At 54.9% G+C, this 15,568-nt stretch overlaps 1 protein-coding gene and 2 long non-coding RNA genes across 6 annotated transcripts in view; 2 read left to right on the top strand and 1 right to left on the bottom strand.

Annotated features, from left to right (window-relative positions):
* The first annotated feature begins 453 nt into the window (after positions 1 to 453).
* On the top strand, positions 454 to 3,173 carry LOC144334436 (uncharacterized). The gene is made up of 2 exons (XR_013404241.1): positions 454 to 555; positions 1,731 to 3,173. It is a non-coding gene; the product is annotated as an uncharacterized LOC144334436 (long non-coding RNA).
* Positions 3,174 to 5,182: 2,009 nt separating this feature from the next.
* LOC144334434 (uncharacterized) lies at positions 5,183 to 9,500 on the top strand. Its single transcript, XR_013404238.1, has 3 exons — positions 5,183 to 5,344; positions 8,422 to 8,646; positions 9,468 to 9,500. It is a non-coding gene; the product is annotated as an uncharacterized LOC144334434 (long non-coding RNA).
* Positions 9,501 to 11,329: 1,829 nt separating this feature from the next.
* Positions 11,330 to 15,568, bottom strand: part of STK40 (serine/threonine kinase 40) — a 48,799-nt gene continuing 44,560 nt past the window's right edge. For all 4 annotated transcript variants that reach the window (XM_077964003.1, XM_015135454.3, XM_077963994.1 and 1 more), the window contains 2 exons: positions 15,147 to 15,231; positions 11,330 to 13,676 (listed from right to left, as the gene is read on the bottom strand). In XM_077964003.1, the coding sequence (XP_077820129.1) occupies positions 13,458 to 13,676; positions 15,147 to 15,231 (304 nt within the window). In that variant the 3' untranslated portion in view covers positions 11,330 to 13,457. The remainder of the gene's footprint in view (positions 13,677 to 15,146; positions 15,232 to 15,568) is intronic.

Here is a 15,568-nt window from a genome sequence, read left to right as displayed (position 1 = left end):
CAACAGAAGATCATCTCAGATGCTTCTAAGTGCTGGGGGGTGACAGGATAGGATAATGTGATGGAAAACACCTGGGGGTGGCTCTCACAGGGACATCCACAGTGAGACCTGAATCCTAAGGAGGGGGCAGTTGTGCCAGGATCTGGGGAGAGTGTCTGGGCAGGAGTAAGAGCGTGCTTGGGATACCTCCCTCCAAGAGCAGAAAGCCATGTAGATGGTGTGTGGGTGCAGGGGAGAGTGGCAGGGGCTGCCCATGCAGGGACTCGCTGGCCTTGCTGATGAACTTTGCCCAGGCTGGAGTACAAAGGCTCGATCTCACTGCAACTTCTGCCTCCCGGATTCAAGCAATTCTCCTGCCTCAGCCTCCCGAGTAGCTGGGATTACAGGCATGCACAACCACACCCTGCTAATTTTATATTTTTAGTAAAGATAGGGTTTCTCCATGTTGGTCAGGCTGGTTTCGAACTTCCGACCTCTGGTGATCTGCCCACCTTGGCGTCCAAAGTGCTGGGATTATAAGTGTGAGCCACCGTGCCCGGGTGCTTGGTTTTTAGTGTAAGTGTGGTGGGGAGCCCCTGGAGCATTGAGCAGGGGAGTGTCATGGTCCTGTGACACATTTTGGAAAGATCCCTGTGGTGGTTCAGTGTAGGGTGGGCCACTGTGGGCAAGAAGGGGAGCAGGGAGGGTAGTGAGCAGGCTGGCAGCTGTCCAAGCCCTCATGGGGCCAGTGGAGAGGCGAGAGGGCTCAGACTCAGGTGGTGTTCTGAAGGGAGTTCCTGCACTGGACTTGGATGTGAGGGAGAGTGGAGTTTAGAACACTTTCATACTGGGCTGGGGCACCTGAGGAAAGCCCATGTGGGAAGCAGGTTTGGGGGAAGTCAGTCTCACTGTAGATAGGTTAGACTTGAGATGCCCATTAGATATCCAGGTGCAGGTGTTGGCAAGGCAAGTAGAACCCCCAGGAATCTGGCTGGAAATGATATTTGAGAATCCTTACCACATAACATGGATTTACCACCCCAGAAGTGGATGAGACCCACCTGGGCTAAGGGGGCAGAGAGAGAAGGGTCTGAAGCTCAAGCCCATTGAGGGGTCTCCTGGAGGTGAAGTCAGCAAGGAAAGACCAGTGAAGTAGGAGGAGAAACAGGCCAGAACAGGGACATGATTAGCCAAGTGTGATCGGGCTGAGAGGTGAAGATGAGGCCAGAATTTGCCCACTGCTTTGGCCGAGATTTGAAGACCGTCAGCAATATTGAGTTTCTGTGGGTTGTATTCCTATTTCTTCAAGAGATGTATGTCACTGACTGTTTGCACAGGTAGCTTATTTATGTGCAGCATTGCTGGGAGTGCATGAGCATGTTTAATGCCTGCCATCCACGGAAATATCGGTGTGTGCTATAGGGTGCTTGTATGACCACATGTGTTGTGTGCCTCAGTTCGTGTGGCACATACCTGTGTCTGTGAGAGTCCACGTGTGTGCTCCTCTATGTGCAGTCTAAAATTTTGGATCTGTTTCTGTCAAGCTGTTTGCATGCACCTCTGTGCTATGCAGCTCTCTGTATCTCTGCCTGCAGGCAAAATTGTGTTTGTGTCTGGGTTGGTATGTGACATATGTGTTTGGAGTGCGTCAGGTATGACTCAGCCCTAGTGGAGCAGGATGAGGGTTGAGATGGTTGCTGGCTGCTTCAAAGAGAGGGACGCACATTAACCAGAGTGCTGTCTTCCCCAAGGGCTTGCTGTGGCCAAGCCAGGCCAGGTGGGAGAAGCAGCAGCCTTGCCCTGGAGGGTTTTGAGAAGCGCTGCTCCTGGAGGACCTGGGGAAGGTGCCTGAAACCTTTGGCCAATGTGGTTGTCCCCACGGTCCACATGCCCTCCCCACCCCCTGCCTAGCTGCTTGACTGCCTGCTGCTCCCCAGCCCACCAGCCTGTCCGTGGGTCAGCCCAGCCACCTGCTTCGGATCTCTCTGCAGGTTTGTCACCTGCTGTTCTGGCCCTCATCCCTACTATCCACCTGCCCATCTCCTCCCTACCTCCTCGCTGCCTGTCTGCCTAGGACTTACCTGCTGTCTGCTCACCCACCTGCTTGTTGACTGCTATCTGCCTGTGAGACTAGAGATTTGTCACCTTGGAAAGCACGGAGAGTGCTCCTAAGATGAAACACGGGAAGGACAGGCCTTGATGGAAGGTCAGGGGGCTGAGAGATCCAGAGCCTATGGGAGGGGCCTTGGGAGTGCTGGCATATTCAGGACCCGGTGCAAACCCAAGCACAGCTCTGCTCCCGGCCCCAGTGGCCAAACTGAAGCCTGGCCGTGTCTTTTCTGCCATTGACATGGGCCTCACCCAACCATGGGGATAGGTCTTGGATGGAGGGAAGATGGGGACTCACCAGGGGCCTCCCGAGTCCTTTGAGTGTCCCCATGACCCCAGCACCGGGACAGCTGCTGGAAAGAGGATACTGGCAAAAATTTGCTAAATGAACAATAATAGGCCCGGTGTGGTGGCTCATGTCTATAATCCCAGCACTTTGGGAGGCCGAGGTGGGCAGATCACTTAAGTCCAGGAGTTTGAGACCAGCCAGCCTGGGCAACATGGCGAAACCCCGCTTCTATAGAAAACGACAAAAATTAGCTGGACACGGTGGCGCACACCTATAGTTCCTGCTACTCAGGAGGCTAAGGTCGGAGGGTCGCTTGAGCCCAGGAGATCAAGGCTACGGTGAGCCGTGATCGTGCCACTCTACTCCAGCCTGGATGACAGAGGAAGACCCTGTCTCAAAACAAAACAGCAACAACAAGAAAACAATAATAGGGACATTGAGTACCCTTTCTGGCACCTGGCACTCTGCCAAATGCTGGGCACGCTCCGAGCCTTCAGTCTTCCCAGTAATCCTGTGCATTTTATAGCATGGGTCCCGTTTGCCAAGAGAGAAGTGAGGCTCCGCGAGGCTAAGCAGTGCCTGTGGAGTCACATGGCTGCAAGTAGTGGCCTGGACTGGACTGCAGAGTCCATGCTCCCCACCACTTTCCACGGGGCAACTCTAGCCCATGATTCTCCACCCCTCAGACCCAAAGCTGCCTTTTCATAATGCTTGCTGTTGCTCCCTTTATGCTTCTGAAATGAAATTTACAGCTAATATACCAACCTTTATATCTAATTAAAATTCATCCAATGGTTTTTTGGTCCTTATTAGTATATAAGAAATACAAGGTAATGATAGTGTGTTTGTGAAGTGCCCAATTGCTGGGGAAGCTCTGTGCAGACTGACACTGGAGTGTGGTGGTGTCAGCGTCTGAAACGATGAACTCTTGGTAAACTTCTGAACACAATGAAGTGCACGTTTCCTCCTCTTTACACAGTAGTTGCATTCCTGGAAAATTCAGTGTATACTAGAATGCATACACTTTGTGTTTATATGCAAAATGGAGTTAGAGCCTCGGCTCTGGTCATTAAAAACAAGCCTTTCACTTACGTCGTGCAGGATGTAGAATCTGCCTTCCTTCCAGGGCTGTCTGGAGTCCCTGGCGCCACCCTTGTAACTGCCAGTCATTGTGGTGACCAGTCGCCTCATCCCCTTCCCCTACAGTGGCCACAACAGGAAAGATTCCCGCCCTCATTCATGGAGCTCAGCGTTTGAACGGGGGAGACGGGCATGATCGATAATTGGATATATGTCAGGTTGTGATGAACACAATGAAAACAAAAAACGAATAAGGGGTTAGAGAAGACCAGGTGGACAGGTGAGGGAAGGCCTCTCTGAGGAGGTGGTATTTTGAGCAGTCACCTCAGTGAGGGAGGAAGTCACGGAAATACCTGGAAGAAGAGCCTTCAAGAAAGAATCACCGGTGCAGAGTGTTAGGGTCACCCTGACCAGACCGTTCCCCTCCTTTCCCATGGGTCTTACAATACAGTCCTTTGTGACCTCCACACAGCTCCCCCAGGGCTGAAGGCAACCCCCCCTGCCGCCCTGCACTGACCCTTCCAGTAACTGTTTGTCCAGACGACTTCAGCTGAACTGGCAGACAGTTCCAGGATGCAGTCCGAACACCTGCTAACCAAAGCTGCCAAAAACATCTGGGACTACAGGCGCCCGCCACCACACCCGGCTAATTTTTTGTATTTTTAGTAGAGACGGGGTTTCACCATGTTAGCCAGGATAGTCTTGATCTCCTGACCTCGTGATCCGCCTGCCTCGGCCTCCCAAAGTGCTGGGATTCCAGGCGTGAGCCACCGCGCCCGGCCTAATTCTGATATCTCTTCACCAATCCTTCCGTATCGGTGCGCACCCCCGTACCTGCTCCTTCGCCCTTATTTCTCTTCCCCCATCTATTCACCTCACTGAGAGACGTAACCTCAAACTGTCGTATATGTTCTGTTACTTGCTCCCAAGGGGCCTTCGACTCTCCCTCCGTCCCTACGCATCAGCTCAGAGGAACACTTCCAGGGGAGGGCCGGCAAGCAGACTCCACCCACATATGCCTCCCATCAAAAAAACCAAGTATCTTCTTAGCGTCATAGATACCTTCTCAGGTTGGGTAGAAGCATTTCCTACCCCGTTGGCAAAAGCTGCAGAAGTCTCTCAAATTCTTATAACAGAAATCGTCCCCAGACTTGTTCTGTCTCGGTCCATACAATCAGACAATGGCCCTAGCTTTCTCTCTCAAATCACCCAACAAGTCTCTCAGTCCCTTGGTGTCCAGTGGCGCCTCCATATCCCATACCGACCCCAGTCATCCAGAAAAGTCGCAAGGGCAAATGGAATTCTCAAGACTCCGTTAACCAAAATAACTCGCTCTTGAAGTCAAAAAACCATGGACCTCCCTTTTACCCATAGCACTGGCCTGCATCACAGCCAGTCCAAAAGCCCCCTCCTTCCTCAGTCCATTTGCATTCATGTATGGACGCCCTTTCCTCTTACAAAACATATCCCCACTAACTCTCAATTAGAATACCTCCCAGCACTCTCCCTCATCCGTCATCTCTTCCGCCAGCAAGCTGACCAGGCCCTTCCAAAACCCCACCGAGGCCCCACCGACCAAACTCTCCTCCCAGGAGAATATGTCTTCCTAAAAACCCTCACTCCAACAAACCTTAAACCAAAGTGGAAGGCCCTTTCCAAGTTCTTCTCACTATCCCCACTGCAGCCAGGCTGTCAGGACGTAACTCTTGGTACCATCTTTCCAAGTTAAAAAGGACGCCTGCAGCTGACCTGCCACCGACTATTCCCTGTAAATACTGTAACCAGCTGTTCCCTGTAAATACTCCAGCACCCTCCTTGGACCGACCTGATTCAGCCTTACACCCATCCCAGAAGACCCCACCCCCAACCCCCCATGAAACATAACAGGTAAGTTACCACCCCTTACTGTGAAATATCGAAACCCTCATTAATGGAAATCCTTTACTGCGCTGTCCTTATAGTTGCCTCACTTACTCTGCTCTTTGCCATAGGAATATATACTGTGACACCCCCAGGGTGGAACTTTAGTCTCATAAGCCTCCTCATAGCAGAATAAAGGCCACTAATAAGTGACTGCCCCTCCTAAATGTCCTGCTTTTGCCTGTCTTGCCACTTCACTCTCTTTCTTACCCAGAACAACCCACTCGCACAGCACTCCGTAACTGGGCGACTGATTTCACCTTCCAAAGGGCCCTGTGTGAGTTTAGCCCAAATGAAATCGATTTCTTCACCTTCACTCTTATCCTTTGCCTGCTTAGTCTTCCTTCCCTTCTCCTCCTCACTACCACTCCATCTACAACGAACCATCCAACAGGCACACACAATACTTAACCAAACCAATCCTGACCTCGCACAAAACTGCTGGTTTTGTGTCCGCCCCTCAGAAACCATATCAAAAAATGCCTTCTCGGTCCCACTTCAAGATTGGACCCTCACCAGCACGACACTCCATCCTCGCTATCAACGCTCCGGAGGGGTAAATGCACTTAAAATTTACAAAACTGACCTCACCCCCTCCACCTCCAGGAACAAAGTTATCTTAGGGGCATTTACATCTGATACCAAGTTAGACCAACAGGCACCCCTTTGTATACTACGTGACCTTCCCTCAGGAACCCCTTTAGGCAGTCTCCCCACAGGCTCATGCAACTACATCCTACAGCTCACCCCACCTGCTGGTATCCAGGTGCTAACAATATACAATCCCACTCAAGTATTCAAATTTTCTGGCCCCCCAAAAATCCAAACCACTAATCTCAACACAATAAACTCAGGTTTCTGCATCGATCGACACAAACCCGGTATGACAATTGCAGGATGGACTGCGTGCCCTAGCCCGCACCCAACCTCCAATTGTCTACAAGCTCAGGTAGCCAGAGCCCCCACTGGGGAACAACTTTTAGTGGACACACAATGTTTCCTCCTACACTGGGAAAACGAAACAGTAGGGCTAGCCAACTAACCTCAACCCGCCCCTTCCAACCACTCACCCGGGCGGCCCTGTCTTCCTCTCTCTCTGGCTGGTGGTCAGAAAACAAAATCCTAAAGCCCCTCTTTGCCACAGACCTCCAATTTTGCCTTCCTAGCCAGGGCATATTCTTTCTCTGCGGCACTTCCACCTATCTCTGCTTACCCACTAACTGGATAGGAACCTGCACACTAGTCTTCTTTAGTCCAAAAATAGACATAGCCCCTGCGGATAGACCCCTACCCTTCCACATTCAAACACTATCCCGCAGACACCGAGCCATACAGCTCATACCCCTGCTAATAGGGTTAGGCATTACAGCAGCTGCAAGAACTCGAGTTGCAGGAATTGCAGCCTCTACCTATTACTACAAATCCCTGTCCAAGGACCCCTCCGATAACACTGATGACCCAGCATCCACCGTATCAACCCTGCAGGCCCAACTAGACTCCCTAGCCGCAAGTAGGCCTTCAAAACCTCAGGGGCCTCGATTTACTTACCGCAGAAAAAGGAGGTCTCTGCCTCTGCCTAGATGAAGAATGATGCTTCCATTTCAATCAGGCAGGCCTGGTTCAAGATGCAGTTAAAAAATGAAAGGACTGGCCGGGCGCGGTGGCTCAAGCCTGTAATCCCAGCACTTTGGGAGGCCGAGGCGGGCGGATCACAAGGTCAGCAGATCGAGACCATGGTGAAACCCCGTCTCTACTAAAAATACAAAAAATTAGCCGGGCGCGGTTGTGGGCGCCTGTAGTCCCAGCTACTCGGGAGGCTGAGGCAGGAGAATGGCGTGAACCCGGGAGGCGGAGCTTGCAGTGAGCCGAGATCGCGCCACTGCACTCCAGCCTGGGCGACAGAGCGAGACTCTGTCTCAAAAAAAAAAAAAAAAAAAAAAAAAAAAAAAAAAAAATGAAAGGACTGGCCGGGCGCGGTGGCTCAAGCCTGTAATCCCAGCACTTTGGGAGGCCAAGGTGGGCAGATCAGGAGGTCAGGAGATCAAGACCATCCTATCTAACCCGGTCTCTACTAAAAATACAAAAAATTAGCCGGGCGCGGTTGTGGGCGCCTGTAGTCCCAGCTACTCAGGAGGCTGAGGCAGGAGAATGGCGTGAACCCGGGAGGCGGAGCTTGCAGTGAGCCGAGATAGCACCACTGCACTCCAGCCTGGGTGACAGAGCGAGACTCCGTCTCAAAAAAAGAAAAAAAAAAAATTAAAGGATTGGGCTCAAAAAATCCGGGAAAACAGCTCTTCCACGTGGCCCCTCCTGGCCCCTATGGCCGTTCAGCTCCTGGGCCTCCTGGCTACTCCCACTCCCTGTACCCGTCATAATCATTCTCGTTTTCCTAATCTTTGGGTCCAGCCTCTTACATCTCTTTATCCAGTGTTTTTATTTTTATTTTATTTTTATTTTTGTGAGACAGAGTCTCACTCTGGCGCCCAGGCTGGAGTGCAGTGGCGCGATCTCTGCTCGCTGCAAGCTCCGCCTCCCGGGTTCCCGCCATTCTCCTGCCTCAGCCTCCTGGGTAGCTGGGACTACAGACGCCCGCCACTGCGCCCGGCTAATTTTTTGTATATTTAGTAGAGTCAGGGCTTCACCGTGTTAACCAGGATGGTCTCGATCTCCTGACCTCGTGATACACCCGCCTCGGCCTCCCAAAGTGCTGGGATTACAGGTGTGAGCCACCGCGCCCGGCCGCGCCCGGCCTCTTTACCCAAGTTTTTACAGAACCGCATCTGAGCCTTCATCCACGGAACCATACAAGACATGATGCTACTCCAAGAATACCAGCAATTTCAAAGCCAGAACCAAAACTAACCCCTACCTTCCAGCCTCTCCCCCTAACCACCACTCCCTCTCAGCCAGAAGCAGCCTGATGAGAACAACACCCCCTTTTCTATCATCTATTAAAAGGCTGGAATGTTAGGGTCACCCCGACCAGACTGTTCCTCTCCTTTCCCATGGGTCTTACAATACAGTCCTTTGTGACCTCCGCACAGCTCCCCGAAGGCTATCGGCAAACTCCCCGCCACAACTGACCCTTCGAGTACCTGTTTGTCCGGAACACTTCAGCTGAACCGGCAAACGGTTCCAAGATGCGGTCAGAACACCTGCTAACTAAAGCTGGCAAAACCATCTCCAGGAGGCAATCAAGACACCTGCAGCCCAACTCGGTTCACACCCCTCGACCCAGTTCCTCGCCCTGTGAAGCCCTGCTGCAGTCTGTAAGTGGGGCTGCCTCCCCTGCCTGTCAAGGAGCAGCCTGGCAGGACAGATAAAAATGGCTCGCCTGACTTTGGGCCTACTCGTCCTTTCTCTCGGCTAACTGTACACAGGCCGTGCGGCGGAAGCACGCTTGGCTTGCTCAGGAGCAGGAGGCCCGAGCAGCAGGAATAGAGTGAGGGGTGAAGGGCTGGGAAGGTGGGGAGGTACCCAGGTGTGCAGACTCACGGTGTAGAGCTTTATAAGCCACACAGACCTTTGGATTTTCTCCTGCGTGGAGTGGAACCACTGCGTGGAGTGGTTGTAAACAGAAGAGGGACACAATCAGGGTTTTTGAAGGCTCACTCTGGCTACCACGTGCTGCCTGGACTGTGGCAGGGGAAGAGTGGGAGACCAGGAGGCCAGAGATGGAGGCTTAGGGTGGCTGCAGTGGAGCTGTGACAAGTGATTAGATTCTGCCTGTGTTCTGAAGGTAGGGCCAGCCGACAGGAGTAGCAGTGGCTTGGACATGGGGTGTGAGAGAGAAGGACGAGAGGGAGGGAGGGAAAGAGGGACGGAGGGACAGAGAAAGTCAAGGCCAACTTGGCTTCAGAGCCTGAACAATCCAGCCACCAAGACTGTTCCTCACTTCCTTTCCCACTTCCGCTAGTTTGACAGGTCCGGTTTGACTCTTCCCAGGGACACTGGAGACAGGGTGGCTAAAGGGGATGCCAGCTTCTCAGCTGTCATTTGGTCTGACCTTTCAGGGGCACACGAGTGGTCGGTGTGACTGCACTAGTCCCACCCATCCTTCTGGTACTTTCCCCTTCCTTTGCTGCCACAGGGCTCACAGTAAAAACCTGTGAAGGAACAGCAATCCAGGAAGTGCACTTTTTTTGCTTTAAATTGACCAACTCACAGCCAAGAAGTTTAGATCAATACGCCAAACTGTTCAGGAGTGCCAAGGTGTACCAGGCCCAGACCCAGGTGCTGAGGAGGTAAGGGTGAGCAAAACAAAGCCCCTGCCTGCAGGGAGCTTCCTGTCTTGTGCTTTGCTGAATGTAAGAGTGACACGTGTAGGTGCCCAGGAGGTATCTGTGCCCTGAACAGAGGCTTAACGGGTGGCGGGACAAGAGTGAGGCTGAACAGAGACAAGGTCCAGAGCTGAGAGAGGCACTGGTGGATTGGAAGTGGGGCACCTCCCAGCAGAGCATCCAGGATGGGTAAGGCATGGGCCAAATGTAATGGGCAAAATATTTGGACAGCTGGCTGCTGGGGCAGGTATGGAACTGTGAGGTGAAGGGAGGAGTGAGGGGCCTGGGGCTATGCTCGGAAGCACTGCAGGGGATTAGCGCGTTCTCATGTCTTGGAGAGGCGCCCCTCTTGCTCTGTGGACCCCTGACTGGGAAGGGGCTCTGCCTGCACAGATCTTGTTCCTTGGGTGGCCTGGGTGTAGGCTCCTGGACACCGAAGTGGGTCCGCGTGGGTACTGTGGTGTGCCGGGGAAGGCTGGACACCGAAGTGGGTCCGCGTGGGTGCTGTGGTGTGCCGGGGAAGGCTGGACACCGAAGTGGGTCCGCGTGGGTGCTGTGGTGTGCCGGGGAAGGCTGGACACCGAAGTGGGTCCGCGTGGGTGCTGTGGTGTGCCGGGGAAGGCTGGACACCGAAGTGGGTCCGCGTGGGTGCTGTGGTGTGCCGGGGAGGGGCCAGCCTGCCTCTAGCTTCATTGCTAGAATGAAGTGCAATCTGCAAAGTCTAAATTTTTTTCTTTTATTTTTTGAGAAAATTCAAACAGTTCTCTGCCTCAGCCTCCTGAGTAGCTGGGATTACAGGCACCCGCCACCACGCCTGGCTAATTTTTTTTTTTTTTTTTTTTTTAAGATGGAGTCTCGCTCTGTCACCCAGGCTGGAGTGCAGTGGTGCGATCTCGGCTCACTGCAAGCTCCGCCTCCCGGGTTCACGCCATTCTCCTGCCTCAGCCTCCTGAGTAGCTGGGACTACAGGCGCCCGCCACCACGCCCGGCTAATTTTTTGTATTTTTAGTAGAGACAGGGTTTCACTGTGTTAGCCAGGATGGTCTTGAACTCCTGACCTCGTGATCCACCCGCCTCAGCCTCCCAAAGTGCTGGGATTACAGGCATGAACCACTGTGCCCAGCCCAAAGTCTAAATTTAAGCAAAGGAAGGAAGGAAAGAAAGGAAGGAAGGAAGCCTTTGGCTTCCTATTGAGGAGAGGGAGGGGGAGGGTGGAGCAGGAAGAGGCCTGGCTGGGCCTTCTCCTTCCCTGGCTGCCCTGGATGGGGACATGGGCATATGGGCAGTCTGGGGCAACAGGCTCCCACACCCCAGATGGAGTTTGGCAGAGGTATGATCAATACCCTGCCTGGGATGCCCCGCTACCTCCTGCATGCAAGGTCAGGGGGTGGGCCAAGCCAAGCAGGGAGCTCCCACATGGGCAGTGGGCGGATGCATAGGTCTCAAGAGACTGCTGGGCGCTTCCGGTTCCCCTACCCCCGCCAAGACAGTGGTGCCAGGTGCCACCTGCTGGCTGCAGAGAGCAGGGAGGGGCGCACTCAGAGCTGCAGGAAGCCAGTTGGGAATCCTGCATCACTCGGCTGCGATGGAGGGAGATGGGGCTGGGTTGGGGCTGGAGAGGCCGAGACGCAGGCAGGGAGGGCCAGAACGCAGGAGACACAGGCCACAGTGGTTCCAGATCAGGAAGTTTTATTGCTGACATGCAGGAAGAGTCCCCATGTAGTACAAAAATATGTCTTTATACAAACTTTTTTGTGACTTTTTCCATTTCTTTACAATAGGACTTCTCTCAGTGTGTGACACCCAGTGAGGCCTGGCCCATCCTCCTCTCCTTTGCTTCACCAGAAATGTAATCAGACACATGGCTTGACCTTGGAAGGGCCCAGTCTGTCTGACAGGGCTTTGCAGACCTGGCGGCTATTGCTTTGGAAAGGAGGAGAAAGACCACGCACGGGCAGCAGCCTGGAGGGGCCGGGTGGGCTGCTGAGCGGGGGCTCCGCCGCAACGGGTCCTGGCCCAGCTTCAGGCCCTCACAGGAGGACAGTCAGGGCTGGGAGCCCTAGGCCGGACTGCATTTCCGCTCCCGCAGGAGACTTTTATGAAATAAATATAGAAAAGAGGGCATCCGCCAGCCCCGCAGCACAAGACCCTGGCCCTCAGTGCTGCACAGCTGAGACAGACGCAGGCTTGCTGCTCAGGGGGAGTAAGTGCTGGGCTCCAGTGGGCTCCCACAGGCCCACTGAGGCAGAGGCATGAGGCGCCCAAGTGCTGGATGGGGCATGGGGAGAAAGGGGCGTGGGCAGCCCTGCTACTGCTGGCAAGAGGTGGCCCCATTTTTTCCAGATGGGGAAACTGAGGCACAAGGAGGTTTGGGAACTTGCCCAAGGTCACTCACAGTGAGTCAGCTTTTTCGGGGGAGGAGAGCAGCTCACACTCTGGGAAACACAGTCACCTCCCCACTGGGGAGCAGAGCCAGGCAGGAGGCGCCGCAGGGCCCATGACTGCTGGAGGGGACCCTCAGCCTCTCTGAGGACATACGGGGGGTAGGCCTCTGGGGAAGGGTCTTTGCTTGGCATCAGGCAGGGCCAAGTCCAGTGAGGGCAAGGGGAGGGGGGCATTCTGGTGAGAACAGCATTTCTGGCAAGACGGGCATCCACTTCAAAATCTCGGCTCAAAAGGGCAGCAGGGCTGTTCTCAAGCCAGGCAGGCAGGCTCCCCCAGTCCCTACGGTTCTCCTGAGTCCCCACCGCCCATGGAGGACCCTTGCTAGGGTCCACTGGGAGAGACACCACATCTATTATGAGGCAAGGGCACAGGAGATGTCCCTACCATCCTCTAAACCCAAGAGTAGGGTAGGGGAGCATACCGGCAGGCCCCCCAACTCACAGCCAGGCCTGCAGCCCAACCCCGGGGCCCCTCTGCATCGGGAGTCCACGTGAGCTTGGTACCACAAGGAAGGATGGAGAAGGGAACAGGTTAATGCGCGTGCACAGCACCTCAGAGAAGCCACTGAGATGGGAGAGAAAGAGCCAGGTCTAGAAAGGCCTCCCATCACCGGCAGCAGAGGGACTGGTGGGCTGAAAGGGGACAGGGGCCAGCAGGAGGGGCTTCCCTGCCTGGGGGTGAGGAGGGAGCCCACGTGTGGGCTGTGGACTCCTTGCTGTCCAGCCAGGCTGGGGGCAGGGAGTGGCCATGGGCTGAGCCACCTAGAGATGGGAGAGAAGTTGGTACGGTAAAAAAATAAATATATTTGAGTTCGGCTTAAGATGAGGTGAAGGTTTTCCAAAGCTTGGACTGAGGGGCCTGGGTCAGAAGGAGAAGGATGGAAAGAGGCTGTGGCAGGGGCCTGGGAGAGCAGGGAGAAGGGGACACTCGCTCTGGGGCACGCAGCGAGCTGCACTTTCAGCTTATTTGGACTGTGGGGAGCAGCGCCCCAGGTCAGGTGGTGGCCGCTGGGGAAGGCCCTGGGGCGGGGTGAGTGGGCTCCCTCCTCCTCCCTCTCGCTCAGTCCAGAGACAGCATGGTTAAAGAGACAGAGGTAGATTAAAACATCATGATTAAAAGCAGATTAGTTATCTAGGCTTCTCAGATTTAAAAACCAAACAATCGAGCAATCATCCCAAAAGGTAGCTTCGTGGTACCTCTGCTGACCCCACATGTGACCTGGGCTGTCCCTGTCCCTGCCCTGTCCCTGTTGCGGCCCGGGAGAGTCCAGCACTACAGGGCCCAGCCCTGACAGCCATGCCTTTGGCTGGGGCTGGAAGAGGTGGCAGCAGTGCTGGTGGCCCTGGCTGAGGCTGTTACTTCCGAAGGTAGCGCTGCGCCAGGATGGCCGTGTCCAAGGAGGTCATGGGCTGTGCGTCGTGGCCCAGCCGTCGCACCGGAGGCGCACTGCCGAACTGCCGCTTGGGCACCCAGCTCCGGGCGTCGTGGATGGAGCTCTTCTCCTCGGCCAGCAGCAGCTGCTGCCGCATGTAGTTCTCAAACTCATACTGGGAGCACTCCTCCGTCACCTTCACCTTTGAGGCCGGGAGAGAGGGAGGGAGCAAGACAAAGATAAACCCAGATGAAGGCAGCGTGAGGGAAGGAGCAAGACAAAGATAAACCCAGATGAAGGCAGCGTGAGGGAAGGAGCAAGACAAAGATAAACCCAGATGAAGGCAGCGTGGCAGAGGGCAGGCATGAATGCTGGCAGCCTGGCTGCTGCAGTCACCCTTCCAGGCACCACAGCCTCAGGCCTCAAGGCAGACGGCGGGAGTGGCGCTGAGGGCAGGTCCCTGACACCCTCCAGCCAACCAGCACTCGCCTTGCAGGCCACCCTGCGGATCTGGGACTGATGCAGACTCACGCTTCCTAACTCACTGGCTGCATGAGAGGTCACTTTACCTCAGAAGCCTTAGCTGTCTGGCCTCTCACAAAGGTTCTCTGAGCCCTGAGGCGGCCAATGCATGTCAAGAGGTACGAGCAAGCCCTGGGCTAGGGGCTCAGCACCTGGGGGAGCCACATACACGGGGCCCCATGCTGAGTCCCTGGGGTGGTCCAGGCAGATGGTAACAGAAGCTGAAGTGGTGTCCTCGTGCCAGTCACCACAGAGGACAGCAGGGCTTCAGGATCAGACTTAGGTTCAAGGCTCAGCTCCACTACTTCTAAGCTGTGTGGCTTTGGGAAAGTCCTTACCTCTCTCACCCTCAGCTTCCTTTCTGTAACATGGGGCTAAGGACACAGGCCGCGCAGGCCCACACTGAGGGCTGAACGACGTGCCCTCGGGGTAGGCGCTCACTGCGGGCTAGCCAAACAGCTAAAGGGCGGAAGCTGGAGGTGGGCAGGGCTTGGAACTCTCCGTCGTCCTCGGGGGCCAGGAGGCTCTGGGAGGCTCTCCCAGGCACGGCCCCTCCTGGTCGTACCTACACACTGCTCACTGTGGAGCTCCAAGGTGGGCCAGGGAGGGAAGGTCCTTCCAATATCCAGGGCCCAGCAATGCTGTTGCTCGGCCAAATCCTGCCCTCCAGGGGGCACCCTAAGATCACCTGCCCGCTGCTGCCTGGTGCCAAGTCTCTGCCCCCACCCTAGGCCCAACACTTTCTCCAGTGCAGGGAATGGGGAGGAAAGAAACAGGGAGAAATGAATCATCTGAAAAATGAAAAGCAGGAAGGGTGAGAGAGAACTCTGACTCACAGGGGCAGAGAAATGTGATGTGGGCAGCAGGAGGAGGCTGAGAGGGCTGGCCTGGGCCACTCAGGCACTGGCTCCAGCTCGGCTGCCCCACAGGCCTCTCTGGCCAAAGATCTCCAGCTACACCAAGCCCAAGGCAGGCCCCAGGCAGCTCAGGCTGAGGACTGAAGTCTCCCTTTCCCACCCCAAGGCTGGGCAAGAAGACCAAGGAAACCCTGTGGATGGCGGGGAGCTGCCACCTCTGCCCTTGCCCTGCCTGCCCCCAGAAGCCCGTCCCTTGGGGCTGGGTAACGGCCCATCTGCCCTCCCCAACTCACCTCCTGGGAGCTATCCACATTGCTCATTTGGTCATCGATGTCAGGAACTACTTGCAAAGGCCCACTCAGAGATGACAGGGACTGCCTGCAGGGAGGCAGACAGGTCAGGCTGGCCCCAGAGAGACCAGGTCCATTGATCCCAGACTTAGCTGGAGTCAGACACACCTGGGTTGTGTTCCTGCCACGAGACTCTGCTTTTCTGAGCCTCAGTTTTCTTATCCATAAAGGGGGACAATTTCTCCTTTACAGGTGGTGGTGAGAATTCAGTGAGGCAATGCCCATCCCCCACTGGCATGGCCTGGGCAGCTATGGCAGCCCATAGTCGCTTAACCGTCAGCTCTGCCTACGCCTTCCTGATCTTGCCCATGCAGAGAATCTGGAAATCGGACTCTAACTGGCAGAGAAGCAGGCTGACTGCAGGC

This window comes from Macaca mulatta, chromosome 1, assembly GCF_049350105.2.
Source record: "Macaca mulatta isolate MMU2019108-1 chromosome 1, T2T-MMU8v2.0, whole genome shotgun sequence".
In the NCBI taxonomy this organism is placed as follows: domain Eukaryota; kingdom Metazoa; phylum Chordata; class Mammalia; order Primates; family Cercopithecidae; genus Macaca; species Macaca mulatta.
Note: the sequence above shows the minus strand (reverse complement) of the source record. Positions and strands in the feature narration are given on the sequence as shown.